Here is a 26253-nt window from a genome sequence, read left to right on the forward strand (position 1 = left end):
CGGGGCGGGGCGTCGCCCGCAGGCCCGGGCCGGTTCTCCAGGCCTGGGGGGGCGCGTGCCCCCCGTGTCGCCTGCAGAGTGAAGTCCCGAGTGGTAAAGTTATGAGTAAAGTTTGATCAGCCAGGCGAGGGTGGGGGTGGGGGTCTGGTCTGCAAGAAGAGGTCCAGAAATCTGCCCCCGGCGCTTGCGGCTGTGGAGGGAAAGCTGTGTTCTGGGACAAGGTAGGAGCAGGCCGCCGGTCCCCGGTGCCCGCGCTGGCCCAGGAAGGACTGCGGGGAGCCTGACTGCTAGAGTTGCGGAAGCCCTGTCAGAGCAGAGCCGGTGTGCTCTGGGTTTGGGCAGCACCAGGTGCGCTTGGCTTGTAGAAACAATCCTAATAAACATCCCGCTTGGAAAGGCCCTATTCCCGGCGTCAAGGCCTTAGGAAGACGTGCAGGGTTTCTGAGTTTTAGGTGTTCAAGAGGACAGAAGTAATCATGAACAACTTTTATTCAGATCCTTGCGCGCATTTTTGTTATTTGTCTTTAGTATTTAAAGATGAGTGAAAGAAAAGGCAAATGAAATGCCACCAGCCTCTCTGCAGTGGTCAGTCTCCACCGAAGAGGAGAGCAGGGCAATTTGTACAGTGTTCTGGTCCAGCTGACTTCCGGTGGGGAAGGGGTCAGCTACTTAACCGGGCTAAGCCTCCACTTCCTAATCAGGGTGAAGTGGCTTATGGAAGTAGTGCCATCTGGCAGGGTGCTCAGTATACATTGAAATAAGTTTCTTTTCTTTTTCTTTCTTTCTTTCTTTTTCTTTTTTTTTTTTTTTTTTTTTTTTTTTTTTTTTTTTTTTTTTTTTTTTTTTGCAGTGCTGGGGATCGAAGAAGCCAGGGCTTCATGGATGCTAGGCAAGCACTCTACCACTGAGCCACACCCCCAGCCCTAGGATACCTTCCCAAAGTGCTCAGAAGCACCTGGCACAGTCAGGGAAGGCGCCTGTCAAAACATCCAAATGTAAGCAAGATAAACGTGCACCTGTACAACTTTTTGATTTACTGACAAGTTGTCTTTTGAAGTATGTTTAAAATATGATTTGATGGAACATAATGGATTTTACACAACTTTCAGAAACATGTTAGGCAAGAGGCATGATATGTGGGAAGCGTATTCTTGACTTAGCAATTGTGGCTTTTTTTCCCCCAAGGTCTTTTCACATTTGTGACTTGCTTATGTATTGCTGACTCCTATGGCAGCTAAGCACCTTGAGAAGGCCTTCTCCCATTTTGTGGCTGTCCACAAAGAAACAGTTTAACAAAAGACATGAATCAAATACAGATTATAGATATAAGCAAAAACCATCCATTTTTTTTTGCTTTTGAAGTAATTTATATGACTAGTAGTCACACAACAATTTATATCACTTAGAAAAGACACTCTAAGTACTTTAAGCCTAAACTAAAGATGTGGCTTCACTTATTTTTCAGTTTTAATAATTTGAATCTAATTCTGATAAATATAAAACTTCTTGATTAGCTGGATATATTCTTTGAAGGTTTGAAATGTTAATTTTTTTTTCTTTTTGAATTTGTTGGAGAATGAATAAGGGTTAAGAAGAAGCAGAGTTTTAGCCTTTACTAAACATCACTGACTTTATCTTTTTTAAAAATTTGTGCTATAGTATTGCATGTCATTATAGATTGCCTTTTTGTTTTTCTAATTTTATTAATTGGAGAGAAAGTTGACTTATTTGTAAGTGGCCAAATGGTGAGATACAATAGATCTGAAATTAAAATTTCAGAATTTCAATCTGAGTTTTGGGCTTGTTTTATGATTTTTGGTGCATCATTTAACTGTTGCGTTGTAGTTTTCTCTAGCATTGAACACTAACATTTCCTGCTGGTATCAAAGGATTAGTTAAGAATTAGTGATTATGAGGGATCTTTTTACCTTTGCCATAGTTAATGATGCTCTTAGGACAAGATATTGAGCCTGGAAGTTCATCAAGGCCAAAGCTGTGCTTAAAATTCTTGGCTTATGAGTTTCCATTGGTTTATCTGTTTGAATAGCTGCTTTTCAATATTATGATCTAACATCAATTAGTGGTATCATAGCCTGTTTTACCAAGTACATAACTTATGGAATATATTATAGAAATGTAAGATGAAACCAACAATCACACACTCACATGCATACACACAGCCTCCAAACCAATCAACTAATCAAAAAATGCTTTTAAATCAAATTTATTTATTTATTTTTGCACTACTGGGGATAGAACCAGGGCCTTGCATACATTCTAAGCAAGTACTCTACCATTGAGCTGCATCACCAGTTTTAAGTAAAATTTATTTAACCAAGTCTTCAATTTGGAAATATTGTTATTTTACCATAATTCAGAAGGTATGATGACCAGTTTTAATAAATTATGAGCATATAGTATTCCTATTTTGGAAGACCTATTTGGTATTCAGAACAGAAACATTAAAAAACAATTAGTCATGACTGAGTACAGTGCGCATGCCTGTAATCCCAGCTGCTTGGGAGGCTGAGGCAGGACAATTGCATGTTCAAAGCCAACCTCAGCAATTTAGTAAGGCCCTCAGCTAGACCCTGACTCTAAATAAAATATTAAAAAAAGCTAGGGGTGTGGCTTGGTGTTACACACCCCTGGGTTCAATCCCAAGTACCAAGAAGAAGAAGAAGAACAACAAATTAGTCATGTAAAAGTGGAACACTAATCTACTTGGTTAGTGTTTATTTAGCAATTGTTTATTTAGCTTGTAAAATGTATCAGACAATATTCTAGGTACCTACTTAAATGTGTAAATTGTGATCCCTGTTCTCCAGGAGCAAATCCTAGATGATGGAAGATAATGTAAATAATATACAAATGCAAGTCAGTGGTACATAGGGCTTTGTGTGAGTAATGGCAGTGAGAATAGAAAAGCTGGCAGATTTGAGACAGAGTATTTGCTGATGTATCGGTTTATGTGAGTTTAGAGAATGGGAACACTGGAACTTCTATTCTGGCAGATGACGTAGAGGTTGATGCCATCAAGGAGAGTATAGCATAGGTAGAATAGATGCATGGGGAAATCATGAAAAATTTTCTTTGGGAGCTGTCATAAATGGGAGTCTGGAGTTGCAGAGAGAAAGTGAAGTTTAAATGAAATTTAAGAGTGAATTATATGAGAAGTTACTTGAGTTACAGTAACTGAATGTGATAGCCTACGGAGAGTGTGCAAGTCAGATCAAAAGGAGGCTAAAGAGAGAGTGGAAGAATACCGATTTAATGTTAGGTGGAAAAGCAAGACCCATTAAGAGAAGGGGAAGGAATGATCTGAGAGGCAGCAGGGGACCCAGGAGTGAAAGGAACTGCTGAGTTTCTAGGAGTAGTGAGTCCTAAGAAGTACATGATGGTGTGGAGATGTCAAACAGGGTGCAAATTGAAGCTAGCCCTTTGGATTTGTGAACTAGTGGATAATTAGTGAACTTTGAAAGATTTTCCATTGCAGGATAGAGCTGGGAGTTGATAAGAAAGAAAGAAGCAGACTGATGAGTGGAAGATTAGAATGAGGATTAGCATGGGAGGGGAAGGAGTCACAGAATGTAAAATAGAGAAGAAGTAATTGATAATTGATAAATGACAGGAAGAACTATGGACCTTAGAAGTAGAGTTGTTTTGCTTTTTTCTGATACAGTAGCAAAGGAGGTAAGAATGTCTTTTTCTAAGAAGTAATTTGGGAGATGTTAGGAATACCATTTTACTATGGTGTTGCCATTCATTATTTTTTCCATGAATCAGGAAGAAAGATTTTTTTAAAATTGAGAATAAGGTGAGTTTGGAGTTGTTAAATGGGCATTAAGATATCTGGTAAAAGTTTTAAAGTGCTTTGTGGAGTAAGAAATATTAAGACTCCTTAGGGTTCAGATGGCATCAGAAGCTATCTAACTCCAAGGCAGTACCATCTTTTTCTTGCAGCCCTTTGGGTAGAGAAAAAGTGGGGCATTGAGGGAACTGTAGTCTTGCTCAGTAGAAAGAAAAAATCTAGTGGAATAAGAGAGAGCTTAAGAGGCTAAAGGGCTGTTATCAGCTGGAGGGGTTTCTTTGCAAGGCAGTGATGAGAATGGGGAGTGTGTTATAGTAAGATGGTTGGAGCCTCCAAAAAAAGGAATTTGGGGGTTGAAACTGGAAGAGTAGTAGTTGGGAAGTGGCAGCATGGATGTTGATCAGTGTTTTCTTTCCTGAGCAAGGTTGGATGGATGGAAAAAAGACTTCAGAGAATTCTTGTGTGCGCTTAAGAAAGACTTGTACAATAAAGTGGGAATAAAGTCAACAAGTGGGAATAAAGTCAACCAGTGAAAGCTAAGGTTTACTTAGAGAAATAGGATAGAGAGAAGTTTCTGGAAGAGGTTATTGATAATAAAATGGCAGATGCTGAGGAAAATGCTAGAAGCTGGTTTAGCAGAGAGAAGGCAATTGTAGAATAATGTAGCTTATGAGACAGATCAGAGCTTTACCCCAAATATTTAATTTGTAAGCTGAATTATATAAATATCACACAAAGGTAGTCCTCATCCCTACCAAGACATTTCACATTTTAAAAGAACATTTAGAATATGGATATATTTTTAACCTAAAGAAGTTTTGTCAAAACCCGTATTTCTGATTTTTGGGGATTCAGTCTTTTTACATTTAGTAGGATTTTTTTTTTCTTTCTGTTAACTGGAAGAAATATGAACACTAATATTTTTTAAAGGATATTATAAAAGTTTTAAATTACAGCAGATTAACTTTTTTTTTTGCTATGCAGCTGAGTGAATTTTTATATTTATGCATTGGTAGATTCTGAGGCCTCCTCTTTAGAGAGGGTACAGAACAATTCAACATCATATATAGTTTCCTTGTGCCATTTTTTTGAATACATACTCTATTCTACTGCTAACTCTACTGACCACTGATCTGTTCTCTATGCTGAAATTTTTTGCCTTTTCTAGAGTATCATATAAATGGAGGTAATCTTTCAAGAATGGCTTCTTGCCCTTAGCATAAAACATTTGTAGTGTATCCATATTGGTGTGTGTATCAGTAGTCATTCCTTTTTGTTGTTTAGTACTAATTATTGTGTGCATATACTACAATTTATTTCATTCCCAGTCGAGGGAAATTTGGGCTGTTTCTGGTATTTGGTGATTCCAAACAAACAAAAAATTGCTGTAAGCATTACATTTGCATTTTTGGGAATATACATTTTTAATTTCACTTAAGTAAATACTTGGGACTGGGATTTTTGGGTTATATGGTAAGTGTATGTTTAACTTTGTAAGAAAATGCCAAACTGTTTTCCAAAGTGGCAGTATCATTTTACATTCCTACCAGCAGTGCAGGAAGCGTTTCTCTTGTTCAGGTCTTCACCTGCACTTAGTATTGTTGTCATTCTAAATTTTAGTTGTCCTAACGTGTTTGTAGTGGTATTTCATTACGGGTTTTTTTTTTGGGGGGTAGGGGGTACCAGAGATTGAACCCAGGGCCACTTAACCACTGAGCCCCATCATCAGCCCTTTTTATTTATTCATTTCTTTATTTTGAGGCAGGGTCTCACTGAGTTGCTTAGGGCTTTACTAAGTTGCTGAAGCTGTCTTTCAACTTGTAATCCTCTTGCCTCAGTGTCCTGAATTGCTGGGATTACAGGCATGTCCCACTGCGCCTGGCTTTCTTAAGGGTTTTAATTTTCATTTTCCTACTGATTAATGATGTTGGGCATCTTTTTGCATGCTTACTTGCCATTATTTGTATTTCTTTTTGGTAAAGGGATTGATTTAGTTTTACTTTTGCTGGGAATTGAACCAAGGGCTTTGCTCATGCTAGGCAAGTGCTCTCCCACTGAGCTACACCCCCAGCTCCTAGAGATTGATTTATAAAAAATATGGTTATTTTTATTTGACATATAGTAATTGTACATATTTATGGGATATGATGTGATATTTCAAAACATGCAAATGATATATAATGATCAAGTCAGGGTAATTGACATATTTATTGCCTCAGATATTTATCATTTTTTTGTGTGTGTTGGAAACATTCAAAATCATCTCTAGTAGCTATTTTGAAACATACAGTTATTTGCTGACCAGGCATTAATTTTTTTGTAGATTATTTTTATTGGGTTAAAATTTGAGATTTCTTTTCTATATGTGTGAATGTATATAAATGTGTATAAGTGTGTGTATGTATATGTTTATATATATAAATACATATAAACGAGTATAAAAGTGTGTATATAAATGTGTACATATGTATGTGTGTATTTTTTCAGTGATGGGAATGAGCCTTGTATATGTTAAGCAAGTCTTCACCACTGAGCTATATTCCCAACCCTATATATTCTTTTTTTAAAAAAAATTTTTTTAGATGTTGATGGACCTTTATTTTATTCATTTATTTATATGCAGTGCTGAGAATCAAACCCAGTGCCTCAACATGCTAGGCAAGTGCTTTACCACTGAGCCATAACCCCAGCCCCTATATATTCTTTTTTAAAAAACATTCTTTATATTTAAAAATATACTATATATTTATATATATTTTATATATTGATACACCTTATATACTTATAGATCTTATATTTAAAAAAAATTTTTTAGTTGTAGATGGACACAATACTTTTATTTATTTATTTTATTTATTTATTTTTATGTGATGCTGAGGATTGATCCCAGTGCCTCAAACGAGCTAGGTAAGTGCTCTACCACTGAGCCACAACTCCAGCTCCCCAACTGTATATATTCTTTTTTTAAAAAAATTTATTTATTTTTTAGTTGTAGTTGGACACAATACCTTTATTTTATTTACTTATTTATATGTGGTGCTGAGGATCGAACCCAGGGCTGCGCATGTGGTAGGCGAACATTCTACCGTTGAGCCACAACCTCAGCCCCTCTTTTTTTAAAAAATTGTTTTTAGTTATACATGGGCACAATCTTTATTTTGTTTATATATTTTTTTGTGGTGCTGAGGATTGAACATAGTTTCTCACATGTTTGAGGCATGTGCTCTACCACTGAGCCACAGTCCCAGCCCCCTACATATTCTTGATATGAGTTCTTTGTGAGATGTAAAGTTTGCAGATATTTTCTGTGGTTTATTTCCTAATTCTTCATGACCAAAGTCATGAGGATTTGTTTTTCCTATTTTCTTCTAAGAGTTGTATAGATTTATATTTTATACTTAGATGCACAATTTGTTTGGAGTTAATTTTTCTATATAATATAGGTTTAGGTTTGAGGTGTAATTTTTATTTGCATATGGATATCCAGTTGTTACAGCATTATTTGTTATAAAAACTGTGATTTCTCCTTTGCTGAAAATCAGTTCTTCATGTTTGTGTTAGTCCATTTTGGAGACCCTCTGGTCTGTTTCCTTGATCTATGTGTTTGTTCTTTCACCAATACTACATTGTCTTGACTACTGTAGATTTATAGTCCGTCTGAAAAATCAGGTAGTATGAATCCTCCAACTTTTTTTTTTTTTTTTCAGAATTGTTTTGTTTTCTCTAGTTTCTTTATATTTACATATAAATTTTAGAATCTGCTTGTCTGTATCTACAAAGAATGCTGCTGGATTTTGATTTGAATTGCATTAAATCTGGAGGTAATTTTGGGGAGAATTGTTATTGATAAGTTTTCTTTTATCTTCTTTAGAGTTTTATAGTTTTTGGCTTACAGATCCTTATTTTTAAATCTTTTACAGATTGGACTATGGAAATGGAAAGTGAAGAAGAAAAATGGGAGAAGCTGGATGCAGAATTTGATCACTTTGTGGTAGATATGAAGCCCTTTGTTCTAAAATTACTCCATAGGTCAGGTAAGATGTGTTTGAAAACTAGATTTTTTTTTTTTGGTACCAGGGAATCAAACCAGGGGCACTTAATCACTAAGCCGTACTCCCAGCCCTTTTTTATGTTTTATTTAGAAACAGGGTCTCATAAGTTGCTTAGCACCTGGCTAAGTTGCTGAGGCTGGCTTTGAACTCGTAATCTTCCTGCTTCAGCCTCCAGAACCGCTGGATTACAGGCATGCCTCACTGCACCTAGTGAAACTAGATTTTTAAGATTAATTTTTTTCTTTATATTTAATTAAACCAGTGAGCTGTCAAAATGGATAGCTGAAATATTTTAGTAATAATTTTTGTCATTGACGTACGTTGTTTACTTTGAGCTATTCATGGGTAAATAAAAATTTAGTGACTGTGTTCTTTAAGCTGTGAAAAGATCTTATTGTGGTACCACTTTTTACATGTCATGAACACTGATCTCTAAAGTTAGCCACAACTGTGTTTACCTCCTTCTGTGAAAGTGCCTTCTATTTTAGGAACCTATTATTCACTTATTCTCTGATCCTTTTGTCTATCAGAGAAGAAGAGAATCCATTGGTCTTTTATGATTATGACTGTTTGAATAAAATCAGGTGTGAATGAGTTTTTGTTGCTATTTTGTCTTCATTTCCCAATCTGTTATTTTTTATTTTGGAATGAGGGCCTTTTTCTCAAGTTAGAGAATTTTCTGATGATTTAAGGCATCAGAGAGCAATTGGAGTGAATTTGGGGGACTTAGGAGATTCTTTCCGTTGTAGTAGGTATAAGGTTGGATGTGAAGGTGAACCTGATTTGGTAGCTGTTGAGTAGATGGTTTAGAGTGGGACCAAGAAACTATGGCCTTTACTCTTTCCAAGTTCCCTGTTTCCTGAGGTGTCTGAGTGAACTCTATATTTAAAGTGAGGAAATTATTCAGTATTAGATATTTATTTCAGGGGCTGCAATGGGAGAAGGGAGTGTGACATGAATTGTGCACTCTGTGCCTACTCACTTCCAAAGCCTGCAGCCTTTCCTAGTCCAGGGCAGCTTGGCACAACTTTCCCTTGAATCTTCTTACTGTATCTCCTTTCTTGCCTTGCTGGACCTTAACTTTTTCTTTCTTTCTTTGTTATTTTTTTCTGGTTGTTGTTGTTGATGGACCTTTAATTAATTAATTAATTAATTAATTAATTAATATGTGGTGCTGAGAATCGAACCCAATGCCTCACAAATGCTAGGCAGCTACTCTACCACTGAGCCACAACCCCAGCCCCTCCTTTTGGTCTTTTTGTTTTTGATTTGCTAATTAGGAAAAATTTGTAGCAAAATTTCTCACTACAAATATGTTTCAAGTCAAACCACCCTCTTATCTTCTTTTAAAAATGAATTAAAGCAGGGCGTGTGCCTATAGCCCCAGTGACTTGGGAGGCTGAATTAGGAGGATCAAAAGTTCAAGGCCAGCCTTAAAAACTTAATGAGACCCTGTCTCAAACTAAAAAAAATAAAAAAGGGCTGGGAATGTGGCTCAGTGGTTAAGTGCCCTTGGGTTCAATCCCTGGCCAAAAAATAAAACAGAAGGATTCCAGATACATAGAATTGATTACTTATAATCTTTGGTTTATGACACATTGTCAGTATTGGAACATTCATTGTTCTCCTTAATTAATTAATTGATTATTTGGTACTAGGGATTGAACCCAGAGACACTTAACCATTGAGCCTCGTTTCTATCTCTTTTCACTTTTTATTTTTAGACAGGGTCTCACTGATTTGCTTAGGGCTTCACTAACTTGCTGAGGATGGCTTTGAACTTGGAATCCTCTTCTCTCAGACTCCGGAGCTGCTGGGACTGTGCTTGGCTATTTAATTAATGTATAATAAGTATGTGGGAACTCATCTCAGTCAAGAACTAGAAATTCATAATAGCTTACTTTTTCTTGTAGCTAAAGTCTATTATTTTATTTTATTTTTTTTTAGTTGCAGATGGACACAATACCTTTTTTTTTTTTTTTTAGTTTATTTTTATGTGGTGCTGAGGATCAAACCATTGCCTCACATGTGCTAGGCAAGTGCTCTACCACGGAGCCACAACCCCAGCCCCCATAGCTTTCATTTCTATAGGGAGATTTGTAAAGTGATAACTTTAGTGATTTTTTTATAGGTAAAACAATAAATGAATATGACCTTTATAAACTCAGAAATTAGAGCAGACTTTATTATTTGTGTTAAATATATAGTCCTCAAATTACAGTAAACAGATAAATGTTAATATCAGAGTAGTTTTTCTGAGACTTAAAACAATCTGATATCGGGGCTGGGATGTGGCTCAAGCAGTAGCGCGCTTGCCTGGCATGCGTGCGGCCCGGGTTCGATCCTCAGCACCACATACAAAGATGTTGTGTCCGCCGATAACTGAAAAATAAAATATTAAAATTCTTTCTCTCTCTCTCTCCCTCTCTCAAAAAAAAAAAAAAAACAAACAATCTGATATCATGGCAAGATAGTATGTATAGTCAGTGGATCATTTATCACATGTGAACTAAACTGTGCTATATTTTTAGGTAGATTTTTCTTTTCTTTTCTTTTCGGTACTGGGGATTGAACTCAGGGGCCCTCAACCACTGAGCCACATTGCCAGTCCTATTTTGTATTTTATGGAGACAGGGTCTCACTTGAGTTGCTTAGCACCTTGCTTTTGCTGAAGCTGGCTTTGAACTCTCAATCCTTGTGCTTCAGCCTCCTGAGCTGCTGGGATTACAGGCATATGCCACCATGCCCAGCTAGGTAGAGTTTTAAAAGGATAATTATTTTACAAAATTACATATAAATAGCACTCACTTATTTTTAGTGATGTTAAAAGTCTAAGTAAATCAGCTACAAATCCCTGGAAATCATTGACTTCAGCAAATAAAACATTTTGATTTAATTTTAGAGTAAGTATAAAATGCTCGATATGTCAGAGGTTGCATTTTATCTCTTTCTATGTTTGTCCAGTTAGAATTCTAGACTCTTCAGTATGTCTAAAGTCATTTTAGAGTTGCAAATTTTAACTAAAAAATTTATTCAGTAGTCATCCAGAGATTTTATTTTTGTGAAAATTTTTCTTTGTATTTTTTTTGTCCAACTACTGATTAAAGTTAAATTGTAAATTTGGAGTTTATGGCTTGTGAGGCAACTCTAGTTCACCTTTTTTGGTGAAGTTTTATTGGAACCATTTTTTTTTTTTTTTTTTAATGTATAGCCTGTGACTGCTTTGTTGGTGCAGTAGCTTAGTCGAGTAGTTATGCCACATGGCCTCCTAAACCTAGTAATTTACTATTTGAATCTTTATAAAAATTTTTTTCCATTTCTTGTTCTAGACTAAAGCAGGTACATTATGGTCTTTGTAATTAAATGTTGTATCTTCTGAAAAATCAAATTTCTTATAGTTCTTTTGTATTTATAGAACGGCAGAGGTGTGCTCTTTGGATTAGAAAGTTGTGTGAACCTTCAGGAACAGGTGCAGGAATAATTGGCAGGAAGAATCGGAACCTGTATGCAAAATTGTTATTGCATATGCTTAAGCGAGGAGTGCTTGAAGGCCCTTTTACACACCGCCCTGAACCAGGGACACTAAAAACATTACCTTCATACATGGTAGGTATTATTGACCAGAGTGTATTAGTTTCATTTCTTCAAAAGTGTGTAAGTTTTCATCCCTTTGGGAATACTAGGTTATGTGTCCTAGTAACACATTAATTAAAAGTATTTTTTTTCCTCTCTAATTCAGTTTTTTCTACTTTCAGTAGAAAACAGGAATTTACCTATAATGGGAATAACCTTATTGATTAATTCAATTGTATTCTACAATATTGCTAAAAAAATGAATGAATTTTTAATATTGAACTTTAACTGCCAACTGATTTTCATTGGATTGTCGTGGTGACATTTTATGTATTTCAGTAGATTCTAGCTTATTAAACTCTTTCATAAATATTATTTTAAAATTTATAAGAGGTTGTATTGGATGACTTCTATAAATTCCCTTCTACTGTAATGCTGGAGTTTAGAAGTGATTTTCTATACTTCATTTAATTTTATTTTTATAAACAGTTTTGTTCCAATGCTTGCTTGATGAATTGTCACTGTCTGGTTCCTAATAAACATGAAATATACCTTAGTTTGTGCGGGATTTGAATACTTGAGAAGTCTTGCAGGAGTATTAGGTAATTGATAGTTGTTGTCAGGATATCCATGTATTTTTTTTAATGAACTGTAAAATTCTTATGTAGTATAAGACTTTTATGTATTTTATTAGTTCACATAAGGCAAAATTTAGTTACAAGGCATGCTAAAATTTAGTTACAAGGATAATTCTTGTTTTTGGTCGAGGAATGTCAAAAGAACATATAATGGATAATAGTTTTATCCATTGTATGTTCAAGTAGAGCCATGCATTTTGCTTAAGTTAAGATCTATAGTATTTGGGATCGTAGCTGCTTGACTTGTTATTTGATCAGATATTAGCATGACTACAGTAGTCGTGTCCCCTTATCTGTGAGGGAGATGTTCCAAGAACTGTCCCTCCAATGGATGACTGAAACAGTGGGTAATACCTAATTCCTTATACTGTTCTGACAACTAAGACAGCTACTAAATGACTAGTGTATACAGTGTGAATATGCCTGGAGGGACATAGTGGGATGGATGGTGTGAGGTTTCATCATAGTACTCAAACACAATTTAAAATTTAATTGTTGATTTCCAGAGTTTTCCATTTAATATTTTTGGGCTATAGTTGACTATAACTAAAACCATGGAAAGTGAAACTGTGGTTAAGAGGGAAACTTCTGTATTCCATTTAAAAAGAACTTGTTATGCATTTCTGATTTGGGATAGAGAGTCGTGGGTCACTTTTCCCTATATAGAGCCCCTTGAAGATTTTCTGTATAGGATTGGGAGAATTGTTGTAGAGGTGTCTGGGCAGTGAAGTTTTCTTTAGAAATTTGTCATGCAGCCTGGTTAATTTGAAGAGAAACAAATGGGCTAATGCCATTCTCAGCAACTAGAGTAGAACATTCTATGAAGTACATTCAGATGTTAAGACGTGAGTGTGCATGGTGTCCTATTTTCCCATTCACATTCAATTTCATAGAGTCATAAGGGAGAGCTTTATTTTACAAATAAAATAATGAGAAGGCCTAGGGACCAATAAGTTAGTAATATGGCCAGAACTAACTCCCAGGTCTCTCACTCATTTGCTCACACCTCATCAAGGGATTCCTAATTTTAATTTCTGGTTTGTTATTGATTGTGGTTTTTCTGTTCACCGAGTATGTGAATGTGTACACAAAATAGTTAATGATCACAGAAAGAAATAGGGTATCACAGGATTTAAAAATATCTTTCCATTTAACTCTTCATAAAGTCAATATCACTTTTGTTATATAATTATTAGTTTTTTTTTGTATTTATAGGTGAACAACATGTCTTTATTTTATTTTATTTATTTTTATGCCGTACTGAGGATGGGACCCAGTGTCTTACACATGCTAGGCATGCACTCTGCCCCTGAGCTACAGGCTCATTCCCTCAGATTTTTTATATAGCACAACATAACTGAAATGTGAAGATGTTATCCATTTTATTTAAATATTTTGTAATTTGTTGTGCATTGTGATACTTTTTAGGTATTTATATGTAAAGAATTTTGAGTATTTGAAAGACTGTTATTGAACTTGAAACTTGATGGAAATTGTTTCTTTATAGTACATTTTGAAAGAATAACTTCTCTAATTTTTAAAAATCAGTCCATCTATTTTGATGAGCCAAATGCAGCACAAGCAAAAAGTTCAAGCCCAGAGAGCTTACCCCACTGGGTAATGGGTGAGCTGGGGACAAGTGAACACAAATTAAGTGAATCATGGAAACTTTCTTCTGGCGAAGATAGCACTTTGGTGCTGTCACCAACTGGTGCACACAGGTACGTTAAGAAAATGGGATTCCGAATGTTTTTCATCTTTCAACCTGTCCTTGAAACCGATTCATATATTGAATTTTTCCTCTTTTTCTTTTTAATAAATTGTTTTGCTTTATATTTCTGCTAAAGTTGAGTACTGTGCGTGGATATTGTATAGGCAAAATAACAGGTTTGTTTTTCCATTTACTGTATGTCTAAGATTATTTTATATTTTTCGCAGCTTTTATGGATATCTATTAACTGCATGTATTTTCATTGCTTGGAAAGTGGTGCCTGAGAATCTTTAAATAACATAACTGTGTTTGTTTTTTTCCTTCATGACAAGAGTTAGTTAAGAACATTATCAATGATTTCAACAAAATGACACCTTACATATCCATCTTGGAACTTTTGCTTGAATCTCCTTTTCCCTCATTGAACAGTATTTATTTTTATTTAATGAAATAAAAATGTAAACATAAACCCCATTAACTAGAGTTTCAATCTTAAATAGGATTTTTAGTTTAAATAAGACTAACTTCTAATAATACTTCAGCTAACTTCAAGATTTACTGCCATTACTGCTACAGTATAATTTTTTGCTGTTAAGAAGAATAGATTTAAATTTGGACTTTTATCCTATTTTTATTTTTCCTATTGGCAATGTTCTCTAAAATGTTAGAATATTGGATAGCATCTGTTGACCAGTACCCTACTTCATACTCAGCACTGTCTTGGTAATTTTAATTATAGGACTTTGTTTCTGTTATCAATGTAATCTTTCTTTTCCCACTATAATATTTTTGGCTTATTCCTTAATCAGATACAGAAATGTAATTAGAAGTTTGCAACTTCTCCATAGTTGATGTGGTCTCGCTGTGTATTTTTCAGACCTAGGATGACATAGTGGAAAAGAACAGATGAACACAGAGCAAGCAATCCAGTCCATGAAATTACTTTGTTAGAAAGGGGAAACAAGTTAAAATGGAGAGGCAGTGTTGAAGAGGTGATGTAATTAAGGACATGTTAGGAAGAATAAGAGGAAATGAATAGGACAATTTAAAGGAGGTAGTATTAAATACTTATTTTAAAATCCATAGGTAAATAAAATTAGAAGAGGTATAATTTTTGTTAGCCGATAGGTAGGTAAGCGGGCATGTAAAGAGATTGTGGTTTCTGTATCAAGAAAAATACTATTCTTAATTTGGTTGCAGAATCCATCCATTGTTTGCTAAAATATTTGCCTAAAGTCCACCTAAATCCTAGATTCCTTTCTAGGTGTGATGAACATGGAGTTTTATAGTATAAAGGTGAATTAAGGGTAGTAACTATGTCTTTGAGCTTAGACCAGAGGTTGAAATTGATAATCTTTCTGAACTGAATGAATTATGTTGGTAAATTTGTTTGCCTTACATAGTGTCTTTAAAGATTTTTGAGTGAGTTGTCAAAATTAACAATTGGGAAATTTCATATCAAAATTCAATTTTGTGGTTCCTCTTAAAAACTAGAAACCTGGTAATCTTTCCAGAAGATAGCCATGTGTCCCCTAGATTAGATAAGTAATACTTGCTTAATCCCTGGATGTGATATATCTTCACTCTTTCCTCCTAGTTCCAGACACTGAGTTTGATGTTAATTGCATTCATTAGTGAGCTTGCATTTTTTTCTTAAAGTAGATTTAAAAGGAACACGAAGTGTTATTTTTCTATTTTTGTATTCTATCAAAAGTGCAAAGAAGAAAGAAGAAGGATTGTATAATTCAACAAGGAAAGAGACTTGTCTTGTAGAAGAGAACAGTATGAGGATACTGTTGGCATCTTAATCCCTCATTTGTTACCTGTTTAAGTTCTGCTGACATTTGATTTAGATAAATGGAGGAGAGAGATAAGTATGTGGATAAATTCAGTGTGATTGTTATGTGTAGTCATGGAAAAATTTGCAGAGATTGAAGTGTATATAAGAGAAGGTTCAGAATAGGACAGACTTGAGATTTCTAGGAGTCCAGGTGAATGGACTTTTTCCTTCCTTGGAACATAGGATAAAGTTCAAGAAAATACACTGAGAATATTCTTTAATTATTACTCAGTGACTTTTCTGGAAAATGAAACCAGAGTAAAATCCTCACATTTTTAACAAATAGTTTTCTTTGTTGGTCACCTATAATTAAATGTCATTTTAATGCAAAAGAATTACTTGAGTCTGAGGCATTTTCAAATATATAAAGAATAATTAATGGGAAAAGCAGATAGTCTTATGATTCTGGTTAGTGCTATCCATTCTTCAGATGTTATAACTTCAAAAGAACCCTATGTGATATCCCAGCTACCTGGGTAGCTTAGGTGATCCCATTACTTACTCCTGTAGCACTCTGTGCTTCCTCTTGCACTCATCACATGAACAAAGGTTTAATATCTATTCTTTGTGCTAGATTGTAATTTCTTGAGATAGGAATGCTGTTTTTTCTATTTGCACTACATTTTCAGCTCCCAGCGCTGGGTGGGAACATATTAGGAATTCCATAAGTATTTATATTTGGTGGGTGTATGCATGCATGGATGAATGGATTGTGTTGGACACTGCCACATATTTAATCTGTAAAAAGACCCTTTAAGACAGGTATATTATGGAATTTTGTCCAAAAAGGATTTTTCATTTAACTTAGAAAATGTTGGGGGAAGAATAAATTTTAGACAACATTGAAGGAAGTGCAGATACATGCAACAGAGATGTCTCTCACACTGTGAGGAATGTAGTATGCAGCAAAGGAGCTGGCAGGGATACTCTGAACTATCACTTTGGTCAAATGTCAGGCTATCACTAGGGCTAATGGTCATTTAGGACTGCCAAAACAAAACTTCTCAGAATATCTTACGTTTCTTTTAATTTAATAATTATAATTTGATTTATTTTAAAATTTCAATTTGATTTAAAACTTTAATTCATATGCATATTGTTTAAGAGATATTTGTAGTTCTACATACTTGAAGTCATTTAAAAAATAAAACTAACATTTATTTTAGCTAGCCGGCAAAATTGATTTTAAGGCCAAATACATAATGTGTAATATCAGATCAGATGTGGTGGTGAATAGTTTATTGATGCTTCTGTCTGTACTTTTTTTTTTTAAAGTTGTTCTTTTACTCTGAGTGGTCATACTGTGCTAATGAAAAAGTTAGTATCTGCTAATGTTGACCTAATACATCTAATCAGTTCTGTAAGAAATTGTTTTAAAAAGTTTAAGAGGCTTATAATATTTGACACATGTATGTTTTTATAGTGAATAATTTATTGTTACTTAGAACTGAAGTTTAATGCTGCCTCATAAATTTTACAACCACTTCAACTTGTCCTTTGAAAAACCTCTTTAATCTTAAAAGATTTTTCCCCCTTAGTGTTTCTTTTTTGATCACTTTATAAAATCCTGCTTTACTTAGACCTTTTTGTATGTGAAGTATTTCTAATGGCATTTTAGATTATGCTGTTTGTGCCCTAGCCTTTTTATAGTATTAAAGATGCAGAGTCCTTTTGAAGCTTTTTTGTTAGGGCTCCCTATTCAGTAGAGATGGCATCTTTCCTTTACCTTTATCCGTTCTGTAGGATATGGTAGTGGCCTTGTTCCACACACTTTAAAAGTATGATGAGGTTATTTTCTATCTGTCTTATCATGCTTTCTTTTTTTTCCCCACCAAATACACAGCATATACTAGTATACTTGATATTTCATACCAAAAAGCTTCAACACATAGCTAGTCCTGTCCCTATTGTTGTCTTCTTCTTTAAAAAAAATTTTTTGTAGTTGTAGATGGTCAGCATGACTTTATTTTTTATTTGTTCTTATTTTTATGTTGTGGTGAGGATTGAAGCCAGTGCCTCACCCATGTGAGGCAAGTGCTCTGCCACTGAGCTATAGCCCCAGCCCCTGATTGTCTTCTTTGCTTTCTTTTTTCTAATTTATTATATATTGATAGTCTTTTAGAAGAACCACTTGTCCAAATGTCATTGCTTTTTCTTATAATTCTGTTATTGCATTTTTATGTCAAATACCTGGCTTTTTTCTTGACAAAGAAATACTTCAGTTATATTTGACTTTGGAGCATGATTTATAAAATATCTATAAAGAGATTATAAACTTAGATCTTACCCTATAGAGTTTGGCTAATTTCACTTATTTCTGCAGTCATGGGCTATGTCAATGCGTATTACCTTTCTGGTTATTCTTCAGATGCTTAGCACTGAAATCCAGTAAAGACCTTGTCTTTGTGGTAGACAGACTTTAAGTTGGCCCCATGGTCCTTCTCCTGGTGTCTCTTATGTAATTTTCTCCCCTCAAGCATAGGGAGGACCTGCGACTTGCTTCTAGCCAATAGACTATGGAAATGATGATGGGATGTCACTCCTGTGATTACAGTATATTATATAAAACTCCATCTTGCTAGCTGACTTGATCTAGAGTCATTCTCTTTGCTGACTTTGAAGCAGCAGCTGCCATGAATCATATATCCATGAGGAAATGAATGCTGCTGACAACCCTGCAAACAGGGAAGTGGATCTTTCCTTAGTTGAGCCCCCAGCTGAAAACGAAGCTCTGGTCCAAACGTGATTGCAGCCATATGTAATCCTAAGCAGAGGACCTAGCTCAGCTGTGTCTGGACTCATGATCCACAGAAATAAGAAAATATGTGTGTGTTGTTTAAAGCTGCTAAGTTTGTAGTAATTTGTTATGCAACAGTAGATGACCAATACAGTATTTATCTTCATTTTAGGTTTTGCAATCTGTATACAAAGCATGCTTGTTATAAAAACTTCAGGGTAGAAATATGTAAAGTAAAAAGCCAAAGCTTTTTTGTGTTTTTTTCCTTCTTTCCTCATGAGAAGCAATCACCATCAACAGTTTGGTTCACATTATTCTACACTAGACAGTTAACACCCACACCTGTGTAATTAAAAATTATGAATTGACTTATACTATATATTCTGTTCTGTGACTTGCTATTTTTTGACTTAACTATATCTTAAATCTTTGTCATGTAATCTGTGGAGTTTTTTCACTTGCAGAACTGTGGATATACTCTAACCTGTCTCTACTGCTTTTAGTTCTTTATTTATTATAAAGAATGCTTTAGTTAACATCCTAGTACATTTATCATTATGCACCTTGTATTAAAATGGACCTGGTATTTATTTTAATCAGATATGGTAAGATGACAGATGTCCGACTGCCTTTGAAAAAAGAGTTTATTACTCCATTAGCAAGAGTAAAGGGCACACCATGCCATGCAGGCCTATGTGGGGAAGCAACAGGATTGGTTAGGTGACAGAAGCAAGGGGAGAGCATGAGTGAGAGCCTTTTATGTTACTTTAGTTGTGGAGATGTCCTCCGTTGGATGGGAAGTGAAACACAGATGTTGGGGTTTGTGGTTCAGGGGTTTAAAATATATGATTTCCACATGTCCATAAAAAGATAAGGATGGTATGGATGTAAACAACTTTGGCTGTTAGTTTGAACCATAATTTCAGTTACGATATCAATTATGATATCAAGATTGATTTTTACACACCTGCATGTGTTTTGGGTTGTTGTGAATTTCTAGAAGAGGAATTGCTGTGTTGGTGGGATTGTTAGGCAATCCAACATCCTTGTGCATGGAAGAAAAATCTGTACAGGCTACTATGGTGAGGCTTGGAAGATATATAGAGTTAAAAAGAAATACATAAAACATAGTAAACTTCCATTTACGTGTGTGTGTTTTAACGAAGCTGTATGGATACACGTGTGCATGGAATATTTCTGGGTGTCACACATGAAACTGTTAAAGATGGTTATCTTTAGTGAGTGAGACTAGTCTGGAGTGTGCATAAAAATATTCTTTTTGTATATGTGTGCATGTTATTTTTAGTAATCACAACTAGTTTTTTTTAATAAATATTGTTACATTGCTTACTAAAAAATACCATCTTATTAAAATTTTCAGTCATACATATTGTCAATATTAGTGATGCAAATTAATATAGTTAATTACATAATATATATTTAAACATAAGAATGAAAAATTTTTTATCAGTAAATATTCTAAATGTGTGTGGATTCCACTGGTTTCTATTTGTTAAAGCAGAAACCAAGTGAGGTGAGTTGTACTGTTAATGGAGTTCCTACTATATTTAGGCACTATTCTAAAACTCTTTCTAAATTATCTGATTTAATTCTCTTCACAATTCTTGGAGGTTGGCATCATTGCCCTTTTGTATTTATTGAGGAGGTAACACCTTCAGGAAGATCAAGTCATTTTACCAGTAGTAGATCTGGCATTACAATGCAGGTTTATGATTTTCTTTCTAGTATGCTATGTAGGCATAAGTACTTTATGTAAAAAATATGGAAATTTCATTCTTATCTAATTTTCCCTCTACTTGTGCTTCCTCAGCAATCCTAGGCTGTGCCTTTGTTCTGGGATATTTCTAGGTTGAGTTTTGAAATGAGGTACTTTGCCTTTGTTCAGATTCTACTTCTGACACTTGGCAATTATCTGTCCTCAGGCAAGTTACTTAATTTCTCTAAACCCCAGTTTCATCATTTGTAAAGCAGAGTTTTAAGGACAAAGTAAAATAATACACGTGGAGCATTTGGCACAGGACCCCCTAGAGGTTAGCTGCTGCTACCACCACCATCACTGTCATGGTGATTGCTATTATAATAGTCCACTCTGGGCTTGCCAGTCAGATTGTTTGATCATTCTTTTTTTTTTTTTTTTTTTTCAACACAATGCCTTTATTTTATCTAGTTATTTTTATATGGTGTCGAGAATCGAACCCAGGGCCTCGCACATGGTAGGCAAGTGCTCTACCGCTGAGCCACAACCCCAGCCCCTTGATCATTCTTTTCATTCCCTAATTGTGTAATCCTGAGAGTATAATCTTAAAATCTATTGGTTATTAAGTATTTTCAGGTATTGAGAATCATTTTGTATTCTCCAAGAAAAATAAATTGATACCTGTGCAGAAAGATTTTCATTGTAATACTGCTCACTCTCAGAAGAGTGGTAATAGTATTTCAGAAAAGGATTTATAGGAATGTTTATTTAAATAACATAACAAATATTTTTTTTTTCAGGATAGAAATAATACAGGGTGGCTGGCGTCATTTTTTAAAAAAGAATAAGCTATTTTATTTAACATGTAGTTGATAGTTGGCATAAAGCAAAGTTTTTGTATTTAGTTTTCTTATACTCTATTGCATTTCCACAAATCTTTAAGATATGATTTTACAGAGATTTTTTCCATTAGTAAGGTCAGATATAGATGATTTATTTTTATTGATAACTGAAGGTTTTAAGAGAGTTTAGACTGCAATTTAGATACTATTTAGTGATAACACCATACAAAGACCTTTAATCAGGAAAAAAGATTTTTAACATTATTGCTTAGTCTTACAAAATGGTGAATTTTAACCAAATTGATACCCCTCTCGTCTTGTTTCCTATACTCTTAGGTCATACTCTTTTGAAACTAGTATAGGTAATGATGTAGTTTTAAAATTAAATTAACTGTGAACAAATTCTAACTTGTTGGTCAATTCATATATTCCCCTTTACCTAGGATATTACCTCAAATTAATCTTCCTAGAAAAAGTGACTGTCCCACATTAAAAAAAAAAAAAAAAAAGCAATGCAGAGCTTCATTCTTCCTTGAAGTATTATAGGGATAAAAAGTCCATAGAGGAAAAAACTGATTAAAAATTTGACATTCCTACTTTTTTATATTTTTTCTGCAGCCTACATTAGAAGCTGTCTTAGTAATATTTAGACTTTTTTCATGTCATGTCTTTATTATTTTCATGCTGTATCCCAAAGACAGAACACAAAGGTAATAGAGTGTATTCTTACCATGCAATTATGTGAGAAATATTTTGAAGCTTCTTTTTAGTGGCTTGTCATTATTTTTATGAATTTTCAACAAAATATGATGTGATCTGATAGTTTATCTCCAAAGTATAGTTAGGTTCTGGGATAGGGAAAGATGAAGAAAAATCATTTAATAACTTCATTTTTACTTGAAACTTTGATTAAAAGTTAGGAGTCAGAGAGTGAAGAAAAGTAATGTTAAATCAACATTGGCCTTTAAACACTGCTTTGCCTGTGAAAAAACACATTGCTTCTGCTAATTTTAGAGAAGTTTACTGGTGCTTAAAGAAGACATTCATCTAAATTTCTTTAGATACCATTTTATAATGAGTGTCATCCAGATTACTTAAAAATTTTAAGAATGTGCAAACAAAATTATCATTATTTATGTTATTTTTTAACATATCAGATTTAGGCTAATTTTATATAAATTTGATCTTTTAGCTTTTATTAGATCATCTAAATAATGCATTATTTTATGCCTATAAGAAATGACTTAGAGAATAATTATCCTATTTTAAATGATGGTAGAGGACTCCAGTAGTCTTTGCATCTTTGCTTTGATGAGATCTTTCTATAGGTTATTTGATGCTGGTTTTTGTTTTGGAATGAAGACTCTAGTCATACTCGTATAATTTTGGAAAATGTGATTTGCTTTACAATAACTCTCTTTTAAACTGTGGTTTTCCAGGAATGCATTGTAGCAAAAAGCTGGTATTCTGTATGTCCTTTAAAAAGGTCTCCCAAGATAGTTAATATTTAATTTGCTGTGCAGTGTAATAGCATAGCCAGCAGATGGTGATAAAGTATAATGAAAACCTACTTGTGGGTTGAATGTTGATCTACATGAAAAAAAAATTTTATTTAAAAGATGTTGATTTTTCAGTTTATGTAGTAATAAAAACAGAATCTTTTTAATTCGCTGAACTCTATTTTTATATGTAAATAAGACACTACAAATAGTTCCTGCTCCTGAAATTGTTGGCTATATTTGTCAGGGAGCCAATCAGTATCTTCCTTTCTTGGTGCATCTTCATGTCTGTCAACCTAGTTAGGATTGCACATAGTAAAACATCCTTGAATATTATTCACCAAAATACATTCATTTCATTAAAAAATTTCCCTGATGTTTGGGCAAAGACATATTTTATAGCAGCACTAATAGAACTTGCTGTGATAATGGTCATGTTCTGTAGCTGTGTTTTCCAATACAGTAGCCACTAGTCAGGTGTGACTGTTGAGCACTTGAAATGTGGTCGACATGACCAAGGAACAAAATTTTTTGTTCTAATTGATTTAAATAGTCACATGTGGTTAGTGATCACTATATTGGGCCACTAGTGCAGTTCTAGATCTCAGTGTTCTCATGGGCCATTGTAAAACCTGACCTACTAGATGGAGTACTGCAGGCCTCTTCTCTGTCTAGGTGAGAAAATGTGGTGGTGATGGGGCTAGGAGTTAAGTATTAGTGCATATAAACTGTCTCTGCTGTGGCGAGGCCTCTTATATGCTTATGTGCAGTTCATGGCATCCCTTTTTTGATGATGATCATCCATGAGCAATGTTTAATTGCTATTCTGTTTATTAGTGTTGGGTTTCTGAGGCTTCCCCCCTAATAGAAAAGATACTGTTTATCTTTTTCATCAGTTTGGGTAGAACACTTAGCATGAAATAAACCTGATTAATTTGTTATATTTGATATACTTTAAAAAATATTTTTAAGTTGTAAATGGACACAATACCTTTATTTTATTTATTTATTTTCATGTGGTACTGAGGAACGAACCCAGTGCCTCACACATCCTAGGCAAGTGCTCTACCACTGAGCTACAACTATAGCCCTTTGATATACTTTTTTTAAAAAATATTTTTTTAGTTGTAGGTAGACACAATGCCTTTATTATTTTATTTATGTGTTGCTGAGGTTCAAACCCAGGGCCTCACATATGTGAGACGAGTGCTCTACCACTGAGCTACAGCCCTAGACCCCATTGATGTACTTTTTGAAAGACATTTAATTTTGAGCTCAGAATAGAAGACTGCTACATAAACAAGAAGTAAAACTGCTTGGTAGGGCACTTAATAATATATAACATTCACACACTAATAAAACCACTTTGCTACTCATTAATTATCAACATCAGTGTGCTAGTTAAATACCATTTTAGGTATTTACCAAAGCAAGGCCAAGTGGCAGCAATTTTGTAATTGAGACGGAATATTTATGAACATAATGACTCTGCATCTTTTCTTTTAGGTATATTTTTTTTCCCCCAAGTCAGATTTTTGACAACTATAGCCACATTTTTCTTTTTCTTTTTTTGAAAAGATGACTAAAGCTTTTTAATAGCATCTTTTTATTTCACAAGTAAATTTTGTTCTGTCAGGTAATACTAAGCAGTTTTGATTGTTCTTTTATTAATAAAAAAAGATGACAGTGATATACTAAGTGTTATAAGCAGAGATATATTGATAAATATTGATTCAAGGTATGACTATTAAGCATTATTTTTATTTTAAAATTTTAAATCAAATGTGTATTTTCAAGTAGGTAATAAGAAATATAAAGTCTCAAGATGTTTATAGGTATCAGGTCATTTTTTAGTTTTGCTGAGCATCTCATTTTTTAAATTTATTTTTTTATTTCAAATAAAGTTCTCTTAAGGAAAAAATTAAGATAAATATGTTGTAGAACATGAAAGTTACTTTTTTATTTTTAGTATTGATACTTTACTGATATTAAAGTTGTTGCTGTTTATTTTTGTCTTTCACAAAAATATTTAGCAATTATACCCAAAGAATACTATTTTGAAGATGATATTTAACAACATTACCCATTGCTCAGATAAATGAAAAGACATAAAATCAAAAGTTAGTACTTAGTTTTCTAATCTAATTCAGGGTTATATCACTTTAATTTTTTTTTACGACTGTGAAACATAACAAATTTAACAAATGCATAAAATGCACATGTACTAAAAGTTTAAAGAACAATGATAATATAAAAGTCCCTGAACTTTCCACCCAGCCAGGGAACATCACATTAAAATACTCCACATGACCCTGGGTGCTCCTTCCCCATTGCCTCTTCTTCCCTCCTTCTAAGCAGAAACCATTCTTATACAATGGTGTTTATCATTTCTTAGCTTCTTTCCTCTTCTTTCTTCCTCCTCCTGCTGCCTTTTCAACATTGTGTATGTTATTTTGAGATTTGCTTCTTTCACTCACCATATTTTTCAGATTCATCCATGTTAATAAAGGTAGCTGTAGTGCATTCTTTGTCTCGTAAACCTTGAAAATCAAAGTATAGCATATATATAGCAGGACACACAAAGAATAATGTATAATAATATATGTACAGCAAGACACATCAAAGTGTGAGGCTTGATGAGTTTTAAAGAATAAAAACATCCCTAAAATCCAGACATCCCCTCTAGATCAAATGAGGAATTTAATCAGCTCTTCAGAATCCTGTCTTGCTCCCTTCCAGTCATTTATCACCCACCCCAGAGGTAACCACTGTTCTGCATGATGTCAGCATAGATTATCATTAACTGTTTTTGATTCATAAAGTGTGTTCACTTTTGTTTCTAGCCTCTTTTGTTCAACATTAGCTCATGAGATTGCTCCATGTTGTTGTATTTAAAAATAAATTTTTATTACTATGTGAATACATCACATTTTATATACATTCATTCTACTGTTGTTGGATTTTTGGATTGTTTCCAGTTTTTGTCTATTACAAATAATTCTACTGTGAACATTCTTTTACATGCCTTTTAGTGCATATATGCCCACCTTTTTTTTTTTTTTTTTAAAGTTGACTTATAAGTATAATTACAGTAGACACTGCCAAAGAGTTTTCCAAGGTGACTAGGCTAATTTACATTTCCACTAGCAGGATTTGAAAGTTCCTGGCTCCCCAGTCTTGCCAACAGTTGTGTTGTTAGTGTCCTTTAATATTAGCAATTCTGGCAGGATGGGTGTGTGCTTTTAATTTACATTTTCTTTTGTGACTAATGATTTTCAGCATCTATTTTTGTTCCTATTTGACTATTTGAATCTCTGATTTTGTGGAGTTCGTATTTAAGTCCTGTTGATTTGCTTTTATCTGTTCTGAGTACCAATTCTTTGTTGAATATATGTATTGCAAATACTTTTATCCCAATCTGTATCTTGTGTTTTCACTTTCAATTGGAGTCTTACTCCATTTTATGCTAGTGTGATAGAATATCTGAGACAACATAGTATGTAATGAACAGAATTTATGGTTCACAATTCTGGAGGCTGGGAAGTCTAATTTTAGGCTTCTGACATCTTGCAAGGGTCTTCTTGCTGCTTCATTCCATGTTGCAAGGTAAGAGGATGAGAGAGAGTGAGAATGAGAGTGAGAGAAGACAGCAAGAAAGAGAGGCAGAGGATGAATTTGCCAATTTATAATGAATCCATTCCTATTACTGCAACATTAATCCATCCGTTCATGTGGATCATGGACTAATTACCTGCTGAAGGTCCTGCTTAATACTGTTACCATGGCAATTAAATTTCAACATGGGTTTTGGAGGTGATAAACATCCAAACCAT

At 34.3% G+C, this 26253-nt stretch overlaps 1 protein-coding gene across 1 annotated transcript in view; it reads left to right on the top strand.

Annotated features, from left to right (window-relative positions):
- The first annotated feature begins 112 nt into the window (after positions 1 to 112).
- The window catches only part of Cep112 (centrosomal protein 112), a 435668-nt gene continuing 409527 nt past the window's right edge, over positions 113 to 26253 (top strand). The window contains exons 1-5 of the mRNA XM_048798206.1: positions 113 to 221; positions 851 to 995; positions 7732 to 7845; positions 11279 to 11469; positions 13623 to 13795. Coding sequence (XP_048654163.1) covers positions 7740 to 7845; positions 11279 to 11469; positions 13623 to 13795 — 470 coding nt within the window. The 5' untranslated portion in view covers positions 113 to 221; positions 851 to 995; positions 7732 to 7739. The remainder of the gene's footprint in view (positions 222 to 850; positions 996 to 7731; positions 7846 to 11278; positions 11470 to 13622; positions 13796 to 26253) is intronic.

The sequence above is a fragment of the Marmota marmota genome, unplaced genomic scaffold, assembly GCF_001458135.2.
Source record: "Marmota marmota marmota unplaced genomic scaffold, marMar, whole genome shotgun sequence".
In the NCBI taxonomy this organism is placed as follows: Eukaryota; Metazoa; Chordata; class Mammalia; order Rodentia; family Sciuridae; genus Marmota; species Marmota marmota.